The sequence below is a fragment of the Alligator sinensis genome, unplaced genomic scaffold (assembly GCF_000455745.1).
Source record: "Alligator sinensis unplaced genomic scaffold, ASM45574v1 scaffold150_1, whole genome shotgun sequence".
Lineage (NCBI taxonomy): Eukaryota > Metazoa > Chordata > Crocodylia > Alligatoridae > Alligator > Alligator sinensis.
In genome coordinates this window covers 4,458,487-4,472,197 of record NW_005841840.1, presented here as the reverse complement: position 1 = coordinate 4,472,197, position 13,711 = coordinate 4,458,487, and the positions used below count along the sequence as shown (strand labels likewise).

The following is a 13,711-nucleotide window of genomic DNA, read 5'->3' as shown; positions in this document are numbered from 1 at the left end:
GTGAGTTGTTCCAGCTGGCGAGGCCCAAGCCAGTGAATCCGTCCGCAATTTAAGCCGGCGGGAAAAGGGTACGTCTGGGATTGCGCTCGGCGACGGGAAGAAGGATCGATAGGTGATCAGTCTATCGATCAGCTAGCCGCAAGGCAGGTCTCTTTAGAGGCACTCTGCAGCGTGCTCAAAGTTCTTCGATTTGGGCGGAAGTCGCACGAAATTTTAAACGGCTAGCAAGCCAATCAGTAGCCGCCACGTGTGAATAATTTAGAACTGGCCAATAGCAGGACACAAATTTGCATTCGAATAGCGGGAACTCTTTGCACCGTGCATTTCTGTGCTGCAAAGAAGAAATGCATCCTGCAAATTGGCGGGAAGTCTCTTGCACCGAGGTTCTTCTGCTGCAACAGAAAACCTTTACTTTTGCAAGAGGCTGTGATGTGGCGGGAAAATTCCACCATGCCGAGGCACCAAAATCACTGGGTTGTGACAGACAGTAACATTCCTTTAATATATCCAACAAGATAAAAGGGAATAGTTAACCCCTCTCAGTGCTATTGTTTCTATCTGGAGGTGCAACCAGTACTGCACCAAGTCATATCCAGGGTGTTTCTTCAATCATAATTCAGGATTGTTTCTTATTTAAAGAACTTTTGAAATTAGAGGAAAAAGATGAAATCGCTGGAGAAGGGTGGGTGTGGAAAAAGGCTGGTGAGAACTAGTTCAGAATGCTCTCAGATACTGAGAAGAGTGTAAGCAGCTCCCCTTTTCTTGTTTTTAAATCAAGCATGCACATACCTTAGTCAGCTTTTAAACAGGAGTTTCAAGGAGTTTCAGGTACTACATTTGTCTATGCACCCCCTCCCTGCCAGGTCTGGGTCTTTTGCAATGCCATTCTATCTTGCTACTTCTAAATATTTACCTTTTTGCTGTGTGAACACTTAAGCAATTATGGGTAACTGACTTTTTAGTGGATCAAAAGGATGGTGACTGTGCACTGAGCCTAACTCAGATCCCATGGTAATCAATGAAAGTTAGTTTTTTTTTCCATTTGACATTAGTGAGAACTGAATCTGACCTAAAACTCTCCCTGCAACTGGAAAAAATTTTCCTTAGTTTATAACCATGGTAATATCATGTTTTAGACAAAATGTTTTTTGTGTTTGCTTGACTTATGGTCCTAAATTGCATCTCCCTTTAATTCTTCAGAGTGAGATGATCTCTCTTGACCACTGGCCCATTTATTTATTTATAGTAGGTATGGTATTAATCTTTTCCTAGTTTGAAAGGATGTGGAACTTTGTAACCAGCAACAAATTTTCATCCTTCTGGACACTAAGTGCCTTTCTTTTGACTAAAAACACTAAAAACTGGGATCTTCAGCTGTGGTGCTGGGGTACCTTGAGGTCCTTTTGTGTGTGCCATGGGATATCACAAATATTAGCACTGTTAGGTATGCAAACACCTACACGAATTACAGTATAAACCCAGAGATTTCAGCTAGGAATTCAGTGTCAAAAACATTTTGATCCATTGTGGCCTTTTTGAGTTCTCTGCAACAGAACAATTGCGCTGTTATTTTTTATATGCAAGAAATGAGAGAAAGGTAACAGCTGGCATTTTCTGAGGTCTGCCTTAAGTCTAATGAGGGCTGCCTTGAGTCCAAAAAAGGTTGAGAACCGCTGGATTAAATATCTTTGTACAGAGGTGATATGTAATATATTAATATATATTAATGTCCACATAGGACTTAAACATTCTTGCTCTTGAGTCCAAAAAACAAAATAGTATAGTTTTTGAACTTTGATTTTTTTTCTCACTTTAAAATATGGTTCTACTCTCTTAAGCATTTTAGTAAGTCTAAAAGTGACCAGGAAAGAATGATGCTTTCTAAGTCAGTGAACTCACTCCCTGAATGTCTCATGTACTGGTAGCCTAAATAAGTATTGAGTTTTGGAGCTCTTAGCCCCATAATCTTCCTCAAACTCCATAAAGTTTAGGGAAACAGAGCCGGCATCTGTTTTGTAGAGTTTTTTTCCTTGTTAATCAACAGAGTTGTTTATGAAATTCCCATAGACTAGGGCCTCCAATGGGACACTTACGTGCCTGTACACCAATGCCAGGAGCCTGGGGAACAAACAGAAGGAACTGGTTCTCCTGCTAAACAAAAATGACTATGATCTCATAGGGATAACGGAGACCTGCTGGGACTACACCTATGACTGAGCCACAGGTATAGACGGCTATACCTTGTACAGGAGAGATCATGTAGACAAAAGGGGCAGGGGTGTAGCTCTCTATGTCAAGTAAAGCTACACGTCCCTGCAAGCCAACTTTGGCATCCAAGGTGGATGACTGGAGACCCTCTGGGTTAAAATCAGTGGTGAACACGGCACAGGGGACACAATGGTAGAAGTCTACTACAGACCTCCTAACTAGGATCAAGAGCTCGACCAGGAATTTGCCAAAGAACTGGCTGAGGCTGCATGCTCCCAGTGCATGGTTGTCATGGGAGACTTCAACTACCCAGACATCTCGTGGGAAGAGCACTCAGTCAAATCTGAATGGTCATGTGCATGGACAAGCTCTATCTGACTCAAGAAGTCTATGGACCAATGAGAGGCAAAGCACTGCTCGACCTGGTACTGGCAACCAGGGTTGATCTAATCAGTGACCTAATGATCGAAGGGAACCTGGGAGACGGTGACCATGAGCTGATCACCTTCACTATTCACCGTAAAGCTGGCAAGTCAGTCAGCAATGCAGAAGTCTTCGACTTCAGGAAAGCTGATTTTGACAAGCTCAGGAGGCTTGTTGGCGAGGCCCTAAGGGACCACAACCTGAAGGGGATGGGAGTTCAGGATGAGTGGTTGCTCCTCAAGGGAGCAATCCTGAAAGCACAAGCATTGTCTATCCTGTCTCAGAGGAAAGGCATCAAAAGGACACTCAGGTGAAGTGCCTGAAGATTGGAAGAAGGCCAATGTGGTGCCTATCTTCAAGAAAGGGAGGAAAGTAGATCCAAGGAACCTACAGGCCCATCAGCCTGACCTCTGTCCTGAGGAAGATCTTGGAAAAAATTATCAAAGAGACCATTCTTGGCAAACTGGCTGATGGCAACATCCTGAGGGATAGCCAGCATGGTTTCTTGCAGGTAGGTCTTCCCTGACCAATCTCATCCCCTTCTATGAAAGGTGACATATCACCTGGACAAGGGAGAAGAGACTGACGTCATATATCTTGATTTTAAAAAAGCCTTCAATCTGGTGTCCCATGATCATCTCATGGAAAAATTGGCCAACTGTGGCCTCAGCTACATCACAGTCTGGGGATCTGGGGATCTGGCTCCGAGGTTGGACCCAGAGAGTGGTAATAGATGGAAGTAAATCATCGTGGTGCACCATGACCAGTGATGTTCCCCAAGGCTCTGTCCTTGGGCCTATACTCTTTAACATCTTTATTAATGATGTGGACATTGGTATCAGAAGTAGACTAGCCAAGTTCACCGATGACACCAAACTTTGGGGTAAAGCATCCACACCTGAGGACAGGATGGTGATCCAGGCCAGCCTAGACAGGCTCAGCAGATGGGCGGACAAAAACCTGATGGCGTTCAACACCGAAAAATGCAAGGTACTCCACCTTAGGGGAAAAAAAACCCCACAGCACACTTATAGGCTTGCTAGTGCTACACTTGCTAGCACCACAGCTGAAAGGGACTTGGGGGTCATGATTGACCACAAGCTGAATATGAGCTACCAATGCGATGTCGCAGCTGGTAAAGCGAGCAAAACTCTGGCTTGCATCCATAGATGCTTCTCAAGCAAATCCCAGGATGTCATCCTCCTGCTGTACTAGGCCTTGGTGAGGCTGCAGCTGAAGTACTGCAACCGATTCTGGGCTCCACAATTTAAAAAGGATGTGGAGAAGTTTGAGAGAGTTCAGAGGAGAGCCACACGCATGATCAGAGGGCAGGAGAACAGGCCTTATGATGAGAGGCTGTGAGCCATGGGACTCTTTAGCCTGGAAAAGCTCAGGCTCAGGGGGGACCTGGTGGCTGCCTATAAATATATATGGGGTGTACATCAATGTACACAGACTGCCTCCAGAGGTGGTGCAAGCACCTACTCTGGATTCCTTTAAGAGTCAATTGGATGTATATCTTGCTGGGATCCTGTGACCCAAGCTGACTTCCTGCCCCTGGGGCAGGGGGCTGGACTCGATCTTCCGAGATCCCTTCCAGCCCTAATGTCTATGAAATTATCATTTATACCTCCAAATACCTAATGTTCATTTTGAAGTATAAATTTGGACCTAACTTGTCTTATGGTAACTCAAGTGATAATGCTCAAGAAAGACAGTCTAACTTTGTTCTCAGATCCCCAGTTGCACCTGGGCAGTCATCTAGCGAAAACATTTTTACTTGTAAGCTGTGCACATTTGATATAGAAATCACAGAAAATTAAATGCACAGCTTGGCAGTGCCACTTTCAGTGATCTCCTTCTACAGTAAGCATCACTTTTACATAGTGATGGTAGCATGGGATTAATTTGAAACACGTTTTTTGAAAAAAATATCCTTTTAGAAAATCAGTTTTTACTGAATAAAATTGAGGGTTAACACATGGTCAGTTGGAGCTGCGTAAAATTTCAGATATTCTCATTAATTGGTGAGGACAAAATAAACTCACACTTGCTTTGACAATTGGCAAAATCAGTTCCCAGCTTACTATGTATTCTGAATTGTGAGATTCAGTTTTGCACCTCAGTGGGTGTGTCTACATGAGACTTTGACTGCGCAGTAACACAATAGTACTGCGCAGTAGCATTGCGAGGCAAAAATCACGACGCTACTGCACAGTAGTATTAGGCCACTGCACAGTAGCATCACAAAAAAGGCGTTCACTGGTGCTACTGCTCAGTAACTTGGGTTACTGAGCATTTATTTACTACTTTATTTACTACTTGTATAAACAAGTAGTAAATAAGTGGACAGTAGCACCTTGTGTAGATGTGGCCAATAAGTGCCAAACCCAAGCTGATTTTTTTTTAAGCCAACCCAAATAACCTGTTGGTTGTGATGTCAAATGCTTGTTCAGTTGATTATTCTTTCATCTGTTATATTGTAAATGAGGTAACCAAATGGTGGGTTTTGGTGGGATGGGGTGGTGGAGGTTGGGTTTTTTTAATTAAAGGACCTCAGTCAAATGTAGCCGCAGAACCTGAGCAGGATTTGTTTTCAGATAATGCCTATTCCATATTCTTGAGTTCCCAGAAAGACATGAAAAATCAGATTGAGTTTGTATAAAAAGAACATTGCACAATACTGAGCCTTCAGCTAGTGAGGAAATGATGCTAATGAACTGTATTCAGCTAGTGTTCAGAAATAGAAACTGGGATATCAGATTTTTATAAAACCAGTGTTAAAAGTAGGAGGTGTCATTTGGAAATCCGTGGGGTGAGGAAGATGATATACTTCTACACTTAGCAAGAGCAGTTGTTGAGAATTATTACATATTACCTCCTCTCATCTAAACTCCATGTTTATTACTTTTTGAGTTGATGCCTTTTAATTTTTTCAACATTTCAAAATCTGTTTAAGGAGTTGCAGGTTCATGAGGGAAACATGGACTTCCTGATACCAGAATATCGTTGCATTTTAGAGGAGGCGGACCACCTGCTGGAGGAGTACAAGAAACAACCTGCACATCTTGAGAGACTTTATGGTTTGTTCATAAATGCTGCTTTCCTCTCTTTAGCAAGAATCTTATTTTTATTTACACTGCAAATAGGAACGGCCAGAGGGAGTGTAATGTTACTAAGTTTTAGTAACAATATATTGGTAGATGAGTACAATTAAGTAAGTGTAGGTGTCAGTAGGAAGATCAGTAGGGGCTAGTGTAAATGCTTGTATGCCTGTAAAGCTATTAATTATCTTTTACTTTTCAGATTAATTTGATAATAGCTGTAAAGTAAATCAATCAAAGTATGCATTACCCTTCATTATTAATATGTATATGATATTATTAATCTTTAAAAATGCAAGAAGTGTTCAGCAGAGAACCATGGCAACTGTTTCAATGAGATCAGTGACATACTACTAAAAATTCAGAATCTGGATTATTCCGAGGGGTTTATATACTTTTTTATTTAATGGAATGCTGTTACAGTGAGATGGTCCAGCTCTTTTATGCCCCCAATTCAGGGATAAGCAAGATAGATAGGCAGGCATCTGTCTGTCTTGTGAGACAACAAATTTGTGATGAGTGAGGCATCAGCTCATTCAACATCTGCTGTAGAGCCTAATTCTTTGAGGGACAGCCCCTTTATGCATGTGAAGTTCATATCTAACAGTCCTGAATGTGTTGTGGGGCTGTTTCTGAGGTTTCTTCTTTCCTCTACATCAGGGGTGGGCAATTATTTTGGGCAGAGGGCCGCTTACTGAGTTTTGGCAAACCATCAAGGGCCGCATGACAGGCAGCCCAGGGCAAATAAATATTAATTTTCTAAATCTTTTAGGGGCCCCGCGGGCCGGATAGAATGGCCTGGCAGGCCGCATTTTGCCCACCCCTGCTCTACTTGTTGAGCTTTTCTTTTCTCAAAAGAATTTTGCAGTACTTAAATGTATTTTAGTTCTAGGAATGTTTTGTTTCCTTTGAAATGGTAGAATTCAGAGCACAGAAATTGAGGCTGGAAGCTTTCTCTTCCAGCCCTTTCTTTTGAATCAGGGTTAAGTACCCCTGAGTCATCCCAGACATATTTTGTTTGACTGTCCTTAAGAACCTCTAATAGAGGAAGTCTCTAAAGTAGCCTACCCCAGTGAATAACTATTCTTAGAAAAAGACTTCTAATAATAATATCTAATCTAGATCTGCCTTGCTGCAAATTAAGCTGGTCATTCCTAGTTCACTGAGATATAACAGACTTCTTTACATATTGGAAGATTATCATGGCTGTGCCCTTATTTTTCATATTTTACAATACATAAATCAAATTAATTCTGTCATGTTCATACACTGTGTTTCTTAAAATACTTGTTCCCCTCTGGACTCTCTCCAGTTTGCATAACAACATATAAACAAGACTTGGCTTGAATAGAAACATTTTTGAGCACCTGTCTCAAACTGGGACCTGAGTCATGGGCTTGCACTAGAAGTCGAAAGTGAAAGGCATAATGGAAATACAAATTAAATAACTAATTACAGTCTGATTATGCTAATAAAGAACAGCATAGCAATGACCTTGCTGATAGATAAACTGTTAGTGACAACAATATATTAGAGAAAAAAATGTAAATAATCTTTACCATGCATGTAGCTGCCTTAGCAGCCTTAAAACCATGAAGTGTTCATTTTAAGTGGAATTTTTACATCTCTGGCTCTTTAAGTCTATAAAATAAGAAGCTGCTTTCAGGGCAGACAATCTGCAAGTGTGACAAATACAGGCTTAAACAGTCCTATATGCATAGACTGAGAGTTGTATAACATATTTAAAAATATTCTCCTATTAAAGCATTTATCTTTATGCCTGGAGATAATTTTTCACATGCAAAGCAGGCAATTTAAAGTTAGGTGCGTTGCCACATAGAACGAAGTCACCTTAAGGATTTGGATTATTTAATTGTAAATTAGTTTTTAAAGTGTACTGTTTTAAAAGAAAATAATTTTGCTTCTAAATGAAAATCAATTATAATGTAACAAATAGGAGGAGGGGTTGTTTTTTTTAGTATTAGTAGTAAAGCAAAGAATTAACCTTGAAATTCAACATTGCTTTTGCAGGTATGATTACAGATCTCTTCATAGATAAATTTAAATTTAAAGGCACCAATGTGAAAAGCAAAGTTCCTCTTCTTCTAGAAATTCTGGACAGCTATGACCAAAATGCATTGATTACTTTCTTTGATGCTGCTGCCTAAATTGGGAGAAATGGTAAAAAGAGGTATGAGTCTATTAAGGAAAACAGTAGTGATGTGAAACAGGAACACCTGATATTTAATATCTTGAATTTAAAAATGTTTTAACTACATCCTGATTTGTTTTTTAAATACTTTATCTTTTTTGTGTGTTGCTATTTCTTTAGTTGATCCCATTCCTAGTATTTATTTAAACTTTTGCAATCCAGCTGAAGACAATAGATGTAAAATATGTTGCTTATGTTAAATGCATATACAGAATATTATATTTACTTTAGTGCTGATCATAAATAGCTAAAAAAACCCAAAACTTCATAGTTGCAAATATTCAAAATCCTTTTTATAAAATATTTTTAACCTAGTCAAACAGGACATGGAAAAAGATTCCACAGTTGTAAGAGTTCAACAGAAAGTACTCTTTCTTGGGATCTATTTTATTGTAAATGTATTGGGAGCTTAATTGAATGTATAGCCATAGCACATTTTGTTTACTGTATACCAAAAATGGTACCATATTGTAAATTTAGTGCATAGTATAGACAATTGTATATACAGGACATGAAAAAGTGATTCCTGTCCTTAAAGGGTAATTACATGTATAGTTTCATTCTGTTCCATGTATAATCTGTTTGGGTAAGTTTACAATTCTTGAGGCTACACAAACACTTGGGCATATGCTCTTTACATTGGATTTAATTAACTTTCCTCCTAGTACTCATATACCTGAAATTTTTGCTGTCACAATTCATCATGCACTCATCCTCTTCCCAGTCCCTTCTCAAAACTCTCTACTACAAAGTCCAGAAACTTTAATATATTTTAGTAAAAGTGGTATCTCCTGTGCTTTCTAAAAATGTTGTGATAAGACATTTCTGTTTATCTTGTTTGGGGTTAAGCCCACTCAAGCAGGGATAGTATCTTTTGTCCTGTACAGCATCAAACAGAGATAAACATTTCATCAGTGAGTAATACGGCATTTTAATATATACACTTTCAAAGAACCAATACGGTTTTGGACTATACTGATGATACAGAGATGATAAACTAAGCCTGTCTCCTAGCATTACCTGGTCATGCCAGAAACAGAGTTTTTGTTTTTGTTTTAAATGAAAGTTTAGATTCCATCTTCATGTTTGCAAAGAAAAACTTGAAAATATGACGCTAATGTTACTGGTGCTGTGAAGTGTGCTAGACCCAGAGGAAGCAACTTTTCCTCAAACCCACTCTTCAGGCAAGTCAAAGTACTCTGCTACACTGGCTTTTGATATGGTGTGGCTTAAACATCACTGGTCACGGAAGGCAGAAAAGTAAAATGCCAGTATTCTCTCAGGTGCTGTCCAGTTTGAGCAACAGATGAGACCTCTTCCCTTGCTGGTGAGTGTTTTAACTACTCAGCTGCACAGTCAGGCTGCCCCTCAGCTAGAAGAGAAAAAAATAGAGCCTCAGCACCTTCCTGATTGTCCATGTCACAATACTTTGTTTGTCACATTTTTCTTTTCAATCTTCTCTGCTGTGTTTATGAAACGCCCACTGAGACAAAAGCAAGGCCCTGGCTGTTCCCAGCTTGTGTTCATAAATCCTATTAGTACAAGCACAAAGCTTGGTAGGAATGGAGTTCAATTGATTGAGTGTAACAAAGCAGTAAACGATTATATAGTGTCCTGGCAGTTGTACCAAATGATGAGAAAACAAAAACATGTTTCACAGTTCTTTCATTTTGAATTGATTTTGGGATTTAAAAAAACAAACAAACAGATAAACTATTTCCAGTTGTTTAGTTGGTGACATTTTCTGATAACTAGAATAAATTTGAAGGGGAAATATCCCTGCCAAGGCGTTTGGGGTGTTGGATAGTGTTTAAAATGTCTTTACTCTTCTGTAGACAAGGTTCCTTGGGTGAATCTGATTTCTTTTATTAGACCAACCCAAATAGTTGGAGAATAGTTATTAAGCAAGCTTTCAGGTTCAAAAACCCTTCATCAGGCTAAGGAAGTTTCAGGAGTTGGCGTGTGCTCTTCCTGGATGGAATGAAAAGTATCCTCCTGGATACTAAAAATCATGGACTAAATACAGACATTGGATTTATGACACATTTATAACCTGCCTGACATCTGACTTCTATGTCCTTCGACCAACACGGCTACAACCTACACCCTTTACTCTTCTGTAATATACATAGTAAAACCCAATCAGTTCTAAAAAAGATTAATTCAACCTTAGTATTTTTCAGATGCCAAAATGTTAGGATCTTTTACTTTTGTTTTGTTCACTGTTTATCCTTGTGCTCTACATTCTGGGAAAAGGAATAGTTCAAGAGCCAAATAGAAAATGATTAACTGATTATCTTGCAAGACTTCTACAAACAAAATAGTTGTGCCTGCATTGAAACTCACCCCCAAGATGGAAGAGTCTAGTTATGTTCTGACAAAACAAGAGATCTCAAGGGAAAACCCTGGTAGTTGATATGGAGTCTTTAATGACAATTAAGCTGGGCTGCTCAGCTGGAAGGCATCAGATGCTATCCATCAGTGCTTTGGGCTCACTACTGTCAAGAATGCTGATCCTGCAGTGGTGTGGGGGAGGGGGCATGCACCCAGTGCAGCAGTGGAGGAGGATGCATGGGGACGAGGTATTGGAGCGCTATGCAGTAGCAGCATTGTTGATGTGGCCTCTAGTGCAGCCCACAGAGTGTTCAGGCCCCAGCTGCTGAAAGGGTGGGCTGACCTGATCTACAGTTTCCAACACCGCAGCTCGCTGCATTTGTATTTTCCCGTAAGATCTACCATCCAGTATGATTCATCTTAACACTTAGGTTTGACAGTATAATTTGCAGGGCTCTGAACTATGCTGTTATTTCTTTATCTTCACAGAAAAAATGCATTGTGTTTGATCTTTATATAATCTAAATTGTGTTGGACAAGGAAGCCCAGTTTACGTGTGTCTGTAGAGTAGTTGGCTTTTGATCTAGCAGAAAATAGATCCTTTTTTCTTGCAGTGAATTATGGTGATGTTTAAATAGAGGCACAGAAATATGAACTAAAATTATTGTGCACTCTCCTCCCTGCAAAAGAAGCTAGCCAGTTGGTGGAGCGGGTAATAATGGAATTGGTAATAGCCTGTTGCCTATAATGGTATATCCCTTCAGTCTTCAGACAAAGCAGAAGAACATGATCCTTCAAGGTGTGAAACACCCAAACTCTGATCTTGAAAAATAGTTACATGCTTTGCTGAATTGTAGCCTTAATGCACGTACTTAAAGTTCATCTCTTTTGAGCAAAGCACTCGAGTATGTGTTTTCATTTGAAGGCAGTGAAATGTACGTGTGTGTCTAAATGCTTTGTTCACTAGGGGTGAATAGCCTTTTGTTGGGTGGGCCAAAGTCATCAGCACCTTCCAGGATCAAATCTGTAATGCTTTAACTCTGGTTGCTGTCACTGGGAATGAATGGTAAAACATCAAAGGAGGGAAAGGACTTGACATTTTGAAGTTAGTGGAAGTTTTGAGCTAGATCCACAGAAGAACATTAAGTGCCCACATCCAAAGTTTAGATCGTCAAAACCTGCTCAACTATCACCTAGCCCTGGAGGCAGCTAAAATGTTTCCTAAGTACTCAGATATTTCAAGGGTGTTAGCACTGTTAGGTCTGCAAACACGATTCACAGCGTAAACCCAGAGATTTCAAACAGGAGTCCATGGTGCTAGAAGAATTCTGATCTGTTGCAGTCTTTCTGATTGCTCTGCAACAGAAGGATTGTCCAATTGTTTTTCCAAAGTAAAAATAAGTGAGTGAATACTAAGAGCTGGCCTTTTCTGAGGGGTGCCTTGAGTCTAAAAAGGTTGAGAATCAACAATACTACCCACTGGAAGAAGCAGTGCTAAATGTGACAGAATCAAAGTCATTTTGTGACTCTAAACCCTTGTCTATAGTTTGGGCTCTAAGTCTTTCCAGATCCAGCCCTAATCAGCAACAAACAAAGGTCATTAGCATCTAAAAGTTGGTTGCTGTATGAAAGAGCTGTATGATTGCTCAGAGCTCCAGACTTGGGCCTGCACATAGGATGGCTGCCAACGGATTTGGAAGCATCTGAAGCCCCCGGCTGAGGTGGAGGATACTTACTGGTAGCAGGGCTCCATATGGCTCTTGCATGATTCAAATGAATTTGGACCTGATCTGGGTAATTTGACTTGGGACGTGAAAAATTTCCTTAAAAAAAGACTTCTCTTTGCAAACAATCAGCTCTGTACCTTTCACACAAGCACTAGGTTAACATTAAATGTTTTTAATGGTTCTCTAACCTACCATCTAATGTTTCTCTCGCAGTCTCTCTAGCATACTCCAATATCCCTATGGATTTCAAAACAATAATGCCCAAAGTGTCCTGATCTTTACAAACATGGTTGTTTCTTTTTTAAAGATCCTATTCCCCATGATTTATGACCTAAAATACACTATTCACCTTATCAGTCAAGGTCTAAGATTTCTTAGTATGGAGAAACCTGGGAAAGGATGTTGGCGTAGCCCTCCCTGGGGTGAAGGGTTACAGTGAATCGAGGCCTGAAAGCTCTGTGCCTTTGTAACAAGGCCATGTGTCACTGGAGGGGGGAGGGAAGCAACAGGTGCCTCAGGTTAGTTCTGGGTCCCCGGTGTAAAAAAGTGCTAGTGGATGAGTGGCCACATGCATCAGTGACACGCGGCTAGCCCTGGGCCATAGTCTGCCAAAGTGGTGTTGCAGCAGCATTGCCAGGTCTTAAATATGAAATTATCATATTGGAAGCTCAAAATTATTGCATTTATTGAGAAACTATCATTCACTGAAAAAATGTGCAAATGAATATGCAAGTAAGTCTTATTTACTTTATATTGCTCACAGTATGTCACCAGTGAGTGAGAATTGTGTCAAAGTTGAAGCATCTCTATTTTGAGATGTCATAGGAAGTGCTGACACCCTAGAGGCCTCTTGAAGGCTCAGATCAAGTGTAGTGGCTTAACCTGGCAGGGAAAATACCATGCATCTGTGTCCATGAAGGCATTTTCCTGAACCTCTACACGAGAGAACTGCCCTTCTGGCGTGGTTGCAGTGGCTTTAAACCCAGTTTATGGAAATAGGAGTCTCCTCCCTTGCTTGCTCGGGGGGCCTTATGGCTGAGGGCAAGTGAAACTTGGGGGCATCCGAACCCCAAGCCTCTGGGCTTGGGCTGGCAAGTAGGATGCCCGCCAAAGGTTTTGGAAACATCTGAAGCCCCAGGTGCAGGTGGACTCTCGGATTTGGAATTGATTTGGCTTGGAACATGAAACATTGTCTCCCCCCAAAAAAAGACACCGATATACGGTTTTTGGATGATTTAAAGGCTTCAGAACTGATCTGACTAATTAGACCTGGACCATGAACCTCCCCCCCAAAAAAACAAACACCAAACCGCTAGAAGCCAGTTAAAAGTTCCTGGTTTTGCATATGCTACATTAATTAGCCGCCTCAAGCATTATCCTACGGGGTAGTGGTAGAAGGGGTGAAGTTATGGTACAAATGCAGTAATTCTCCTACACCGGCAACACCGCGTCTCCGGCCCTAAGAGGGGGCCTAGCAGGGCCGGGACGAGCAAAGAGCAAGCCCGCACCACTGCGCGCTCTAGAGCCGGGACTCAAACGCCGAGGCCTCGCGCGGCTAGTGACGCAGGTGCTTGGGGGCGGGGCCCCGGCACTACGCAGCCGCCGTGGGTGGGGCTACGGCGCCGCTCTTGCAGGACCCGCTCACTCCTCGGGTGCGCTTGATCCTCGGCAGCTCCCGTCGCCCCGCGTCACGGCCGGCGCCC

At 41.2% G+C, this 13,711-nt stretch overlaps 1 protein-coding gene across 5 annotated transcripts in view; it reads left to right on the top strand.

Moving 5' to 3' along the window:
- The window catches only part of BBS7 (Bardet-Biedl syndrome 7), a 53,547-nt gene extending 42,373 nt beyond the window's left edge, over positions 1 to 11,174 (top strand). For 2 of the 5 annotated variants that reach the window (XM_014520410.2, XM_025204677.1), the window contains 2 exons: positions 5,591 to 5,714; positions 7,767 to 9,902. In XM_014520410.2, the coding sequence (XP_014375896.1) occupies positions 5,591 to 5,714; positions 7,767 to 7,903 (261 nt within the window). In that variant the 3' untranslated portion in view covers positions 7,904 to 9,902. Of the gene's footprint in view, positions 1 to 5,590; positions 5,715 to 7,766; positions 9,903 to 10,895 lie in introns of those variants that run through there. The other 3 variants (XR_003094187.1, XM_025204676.1, XM_014520407.2) reach the window with 3 other exon arrangements.
- The last annotated feature ends 2,537 nt before the right edge of the window (positions 11,175 to 13,711 follow it).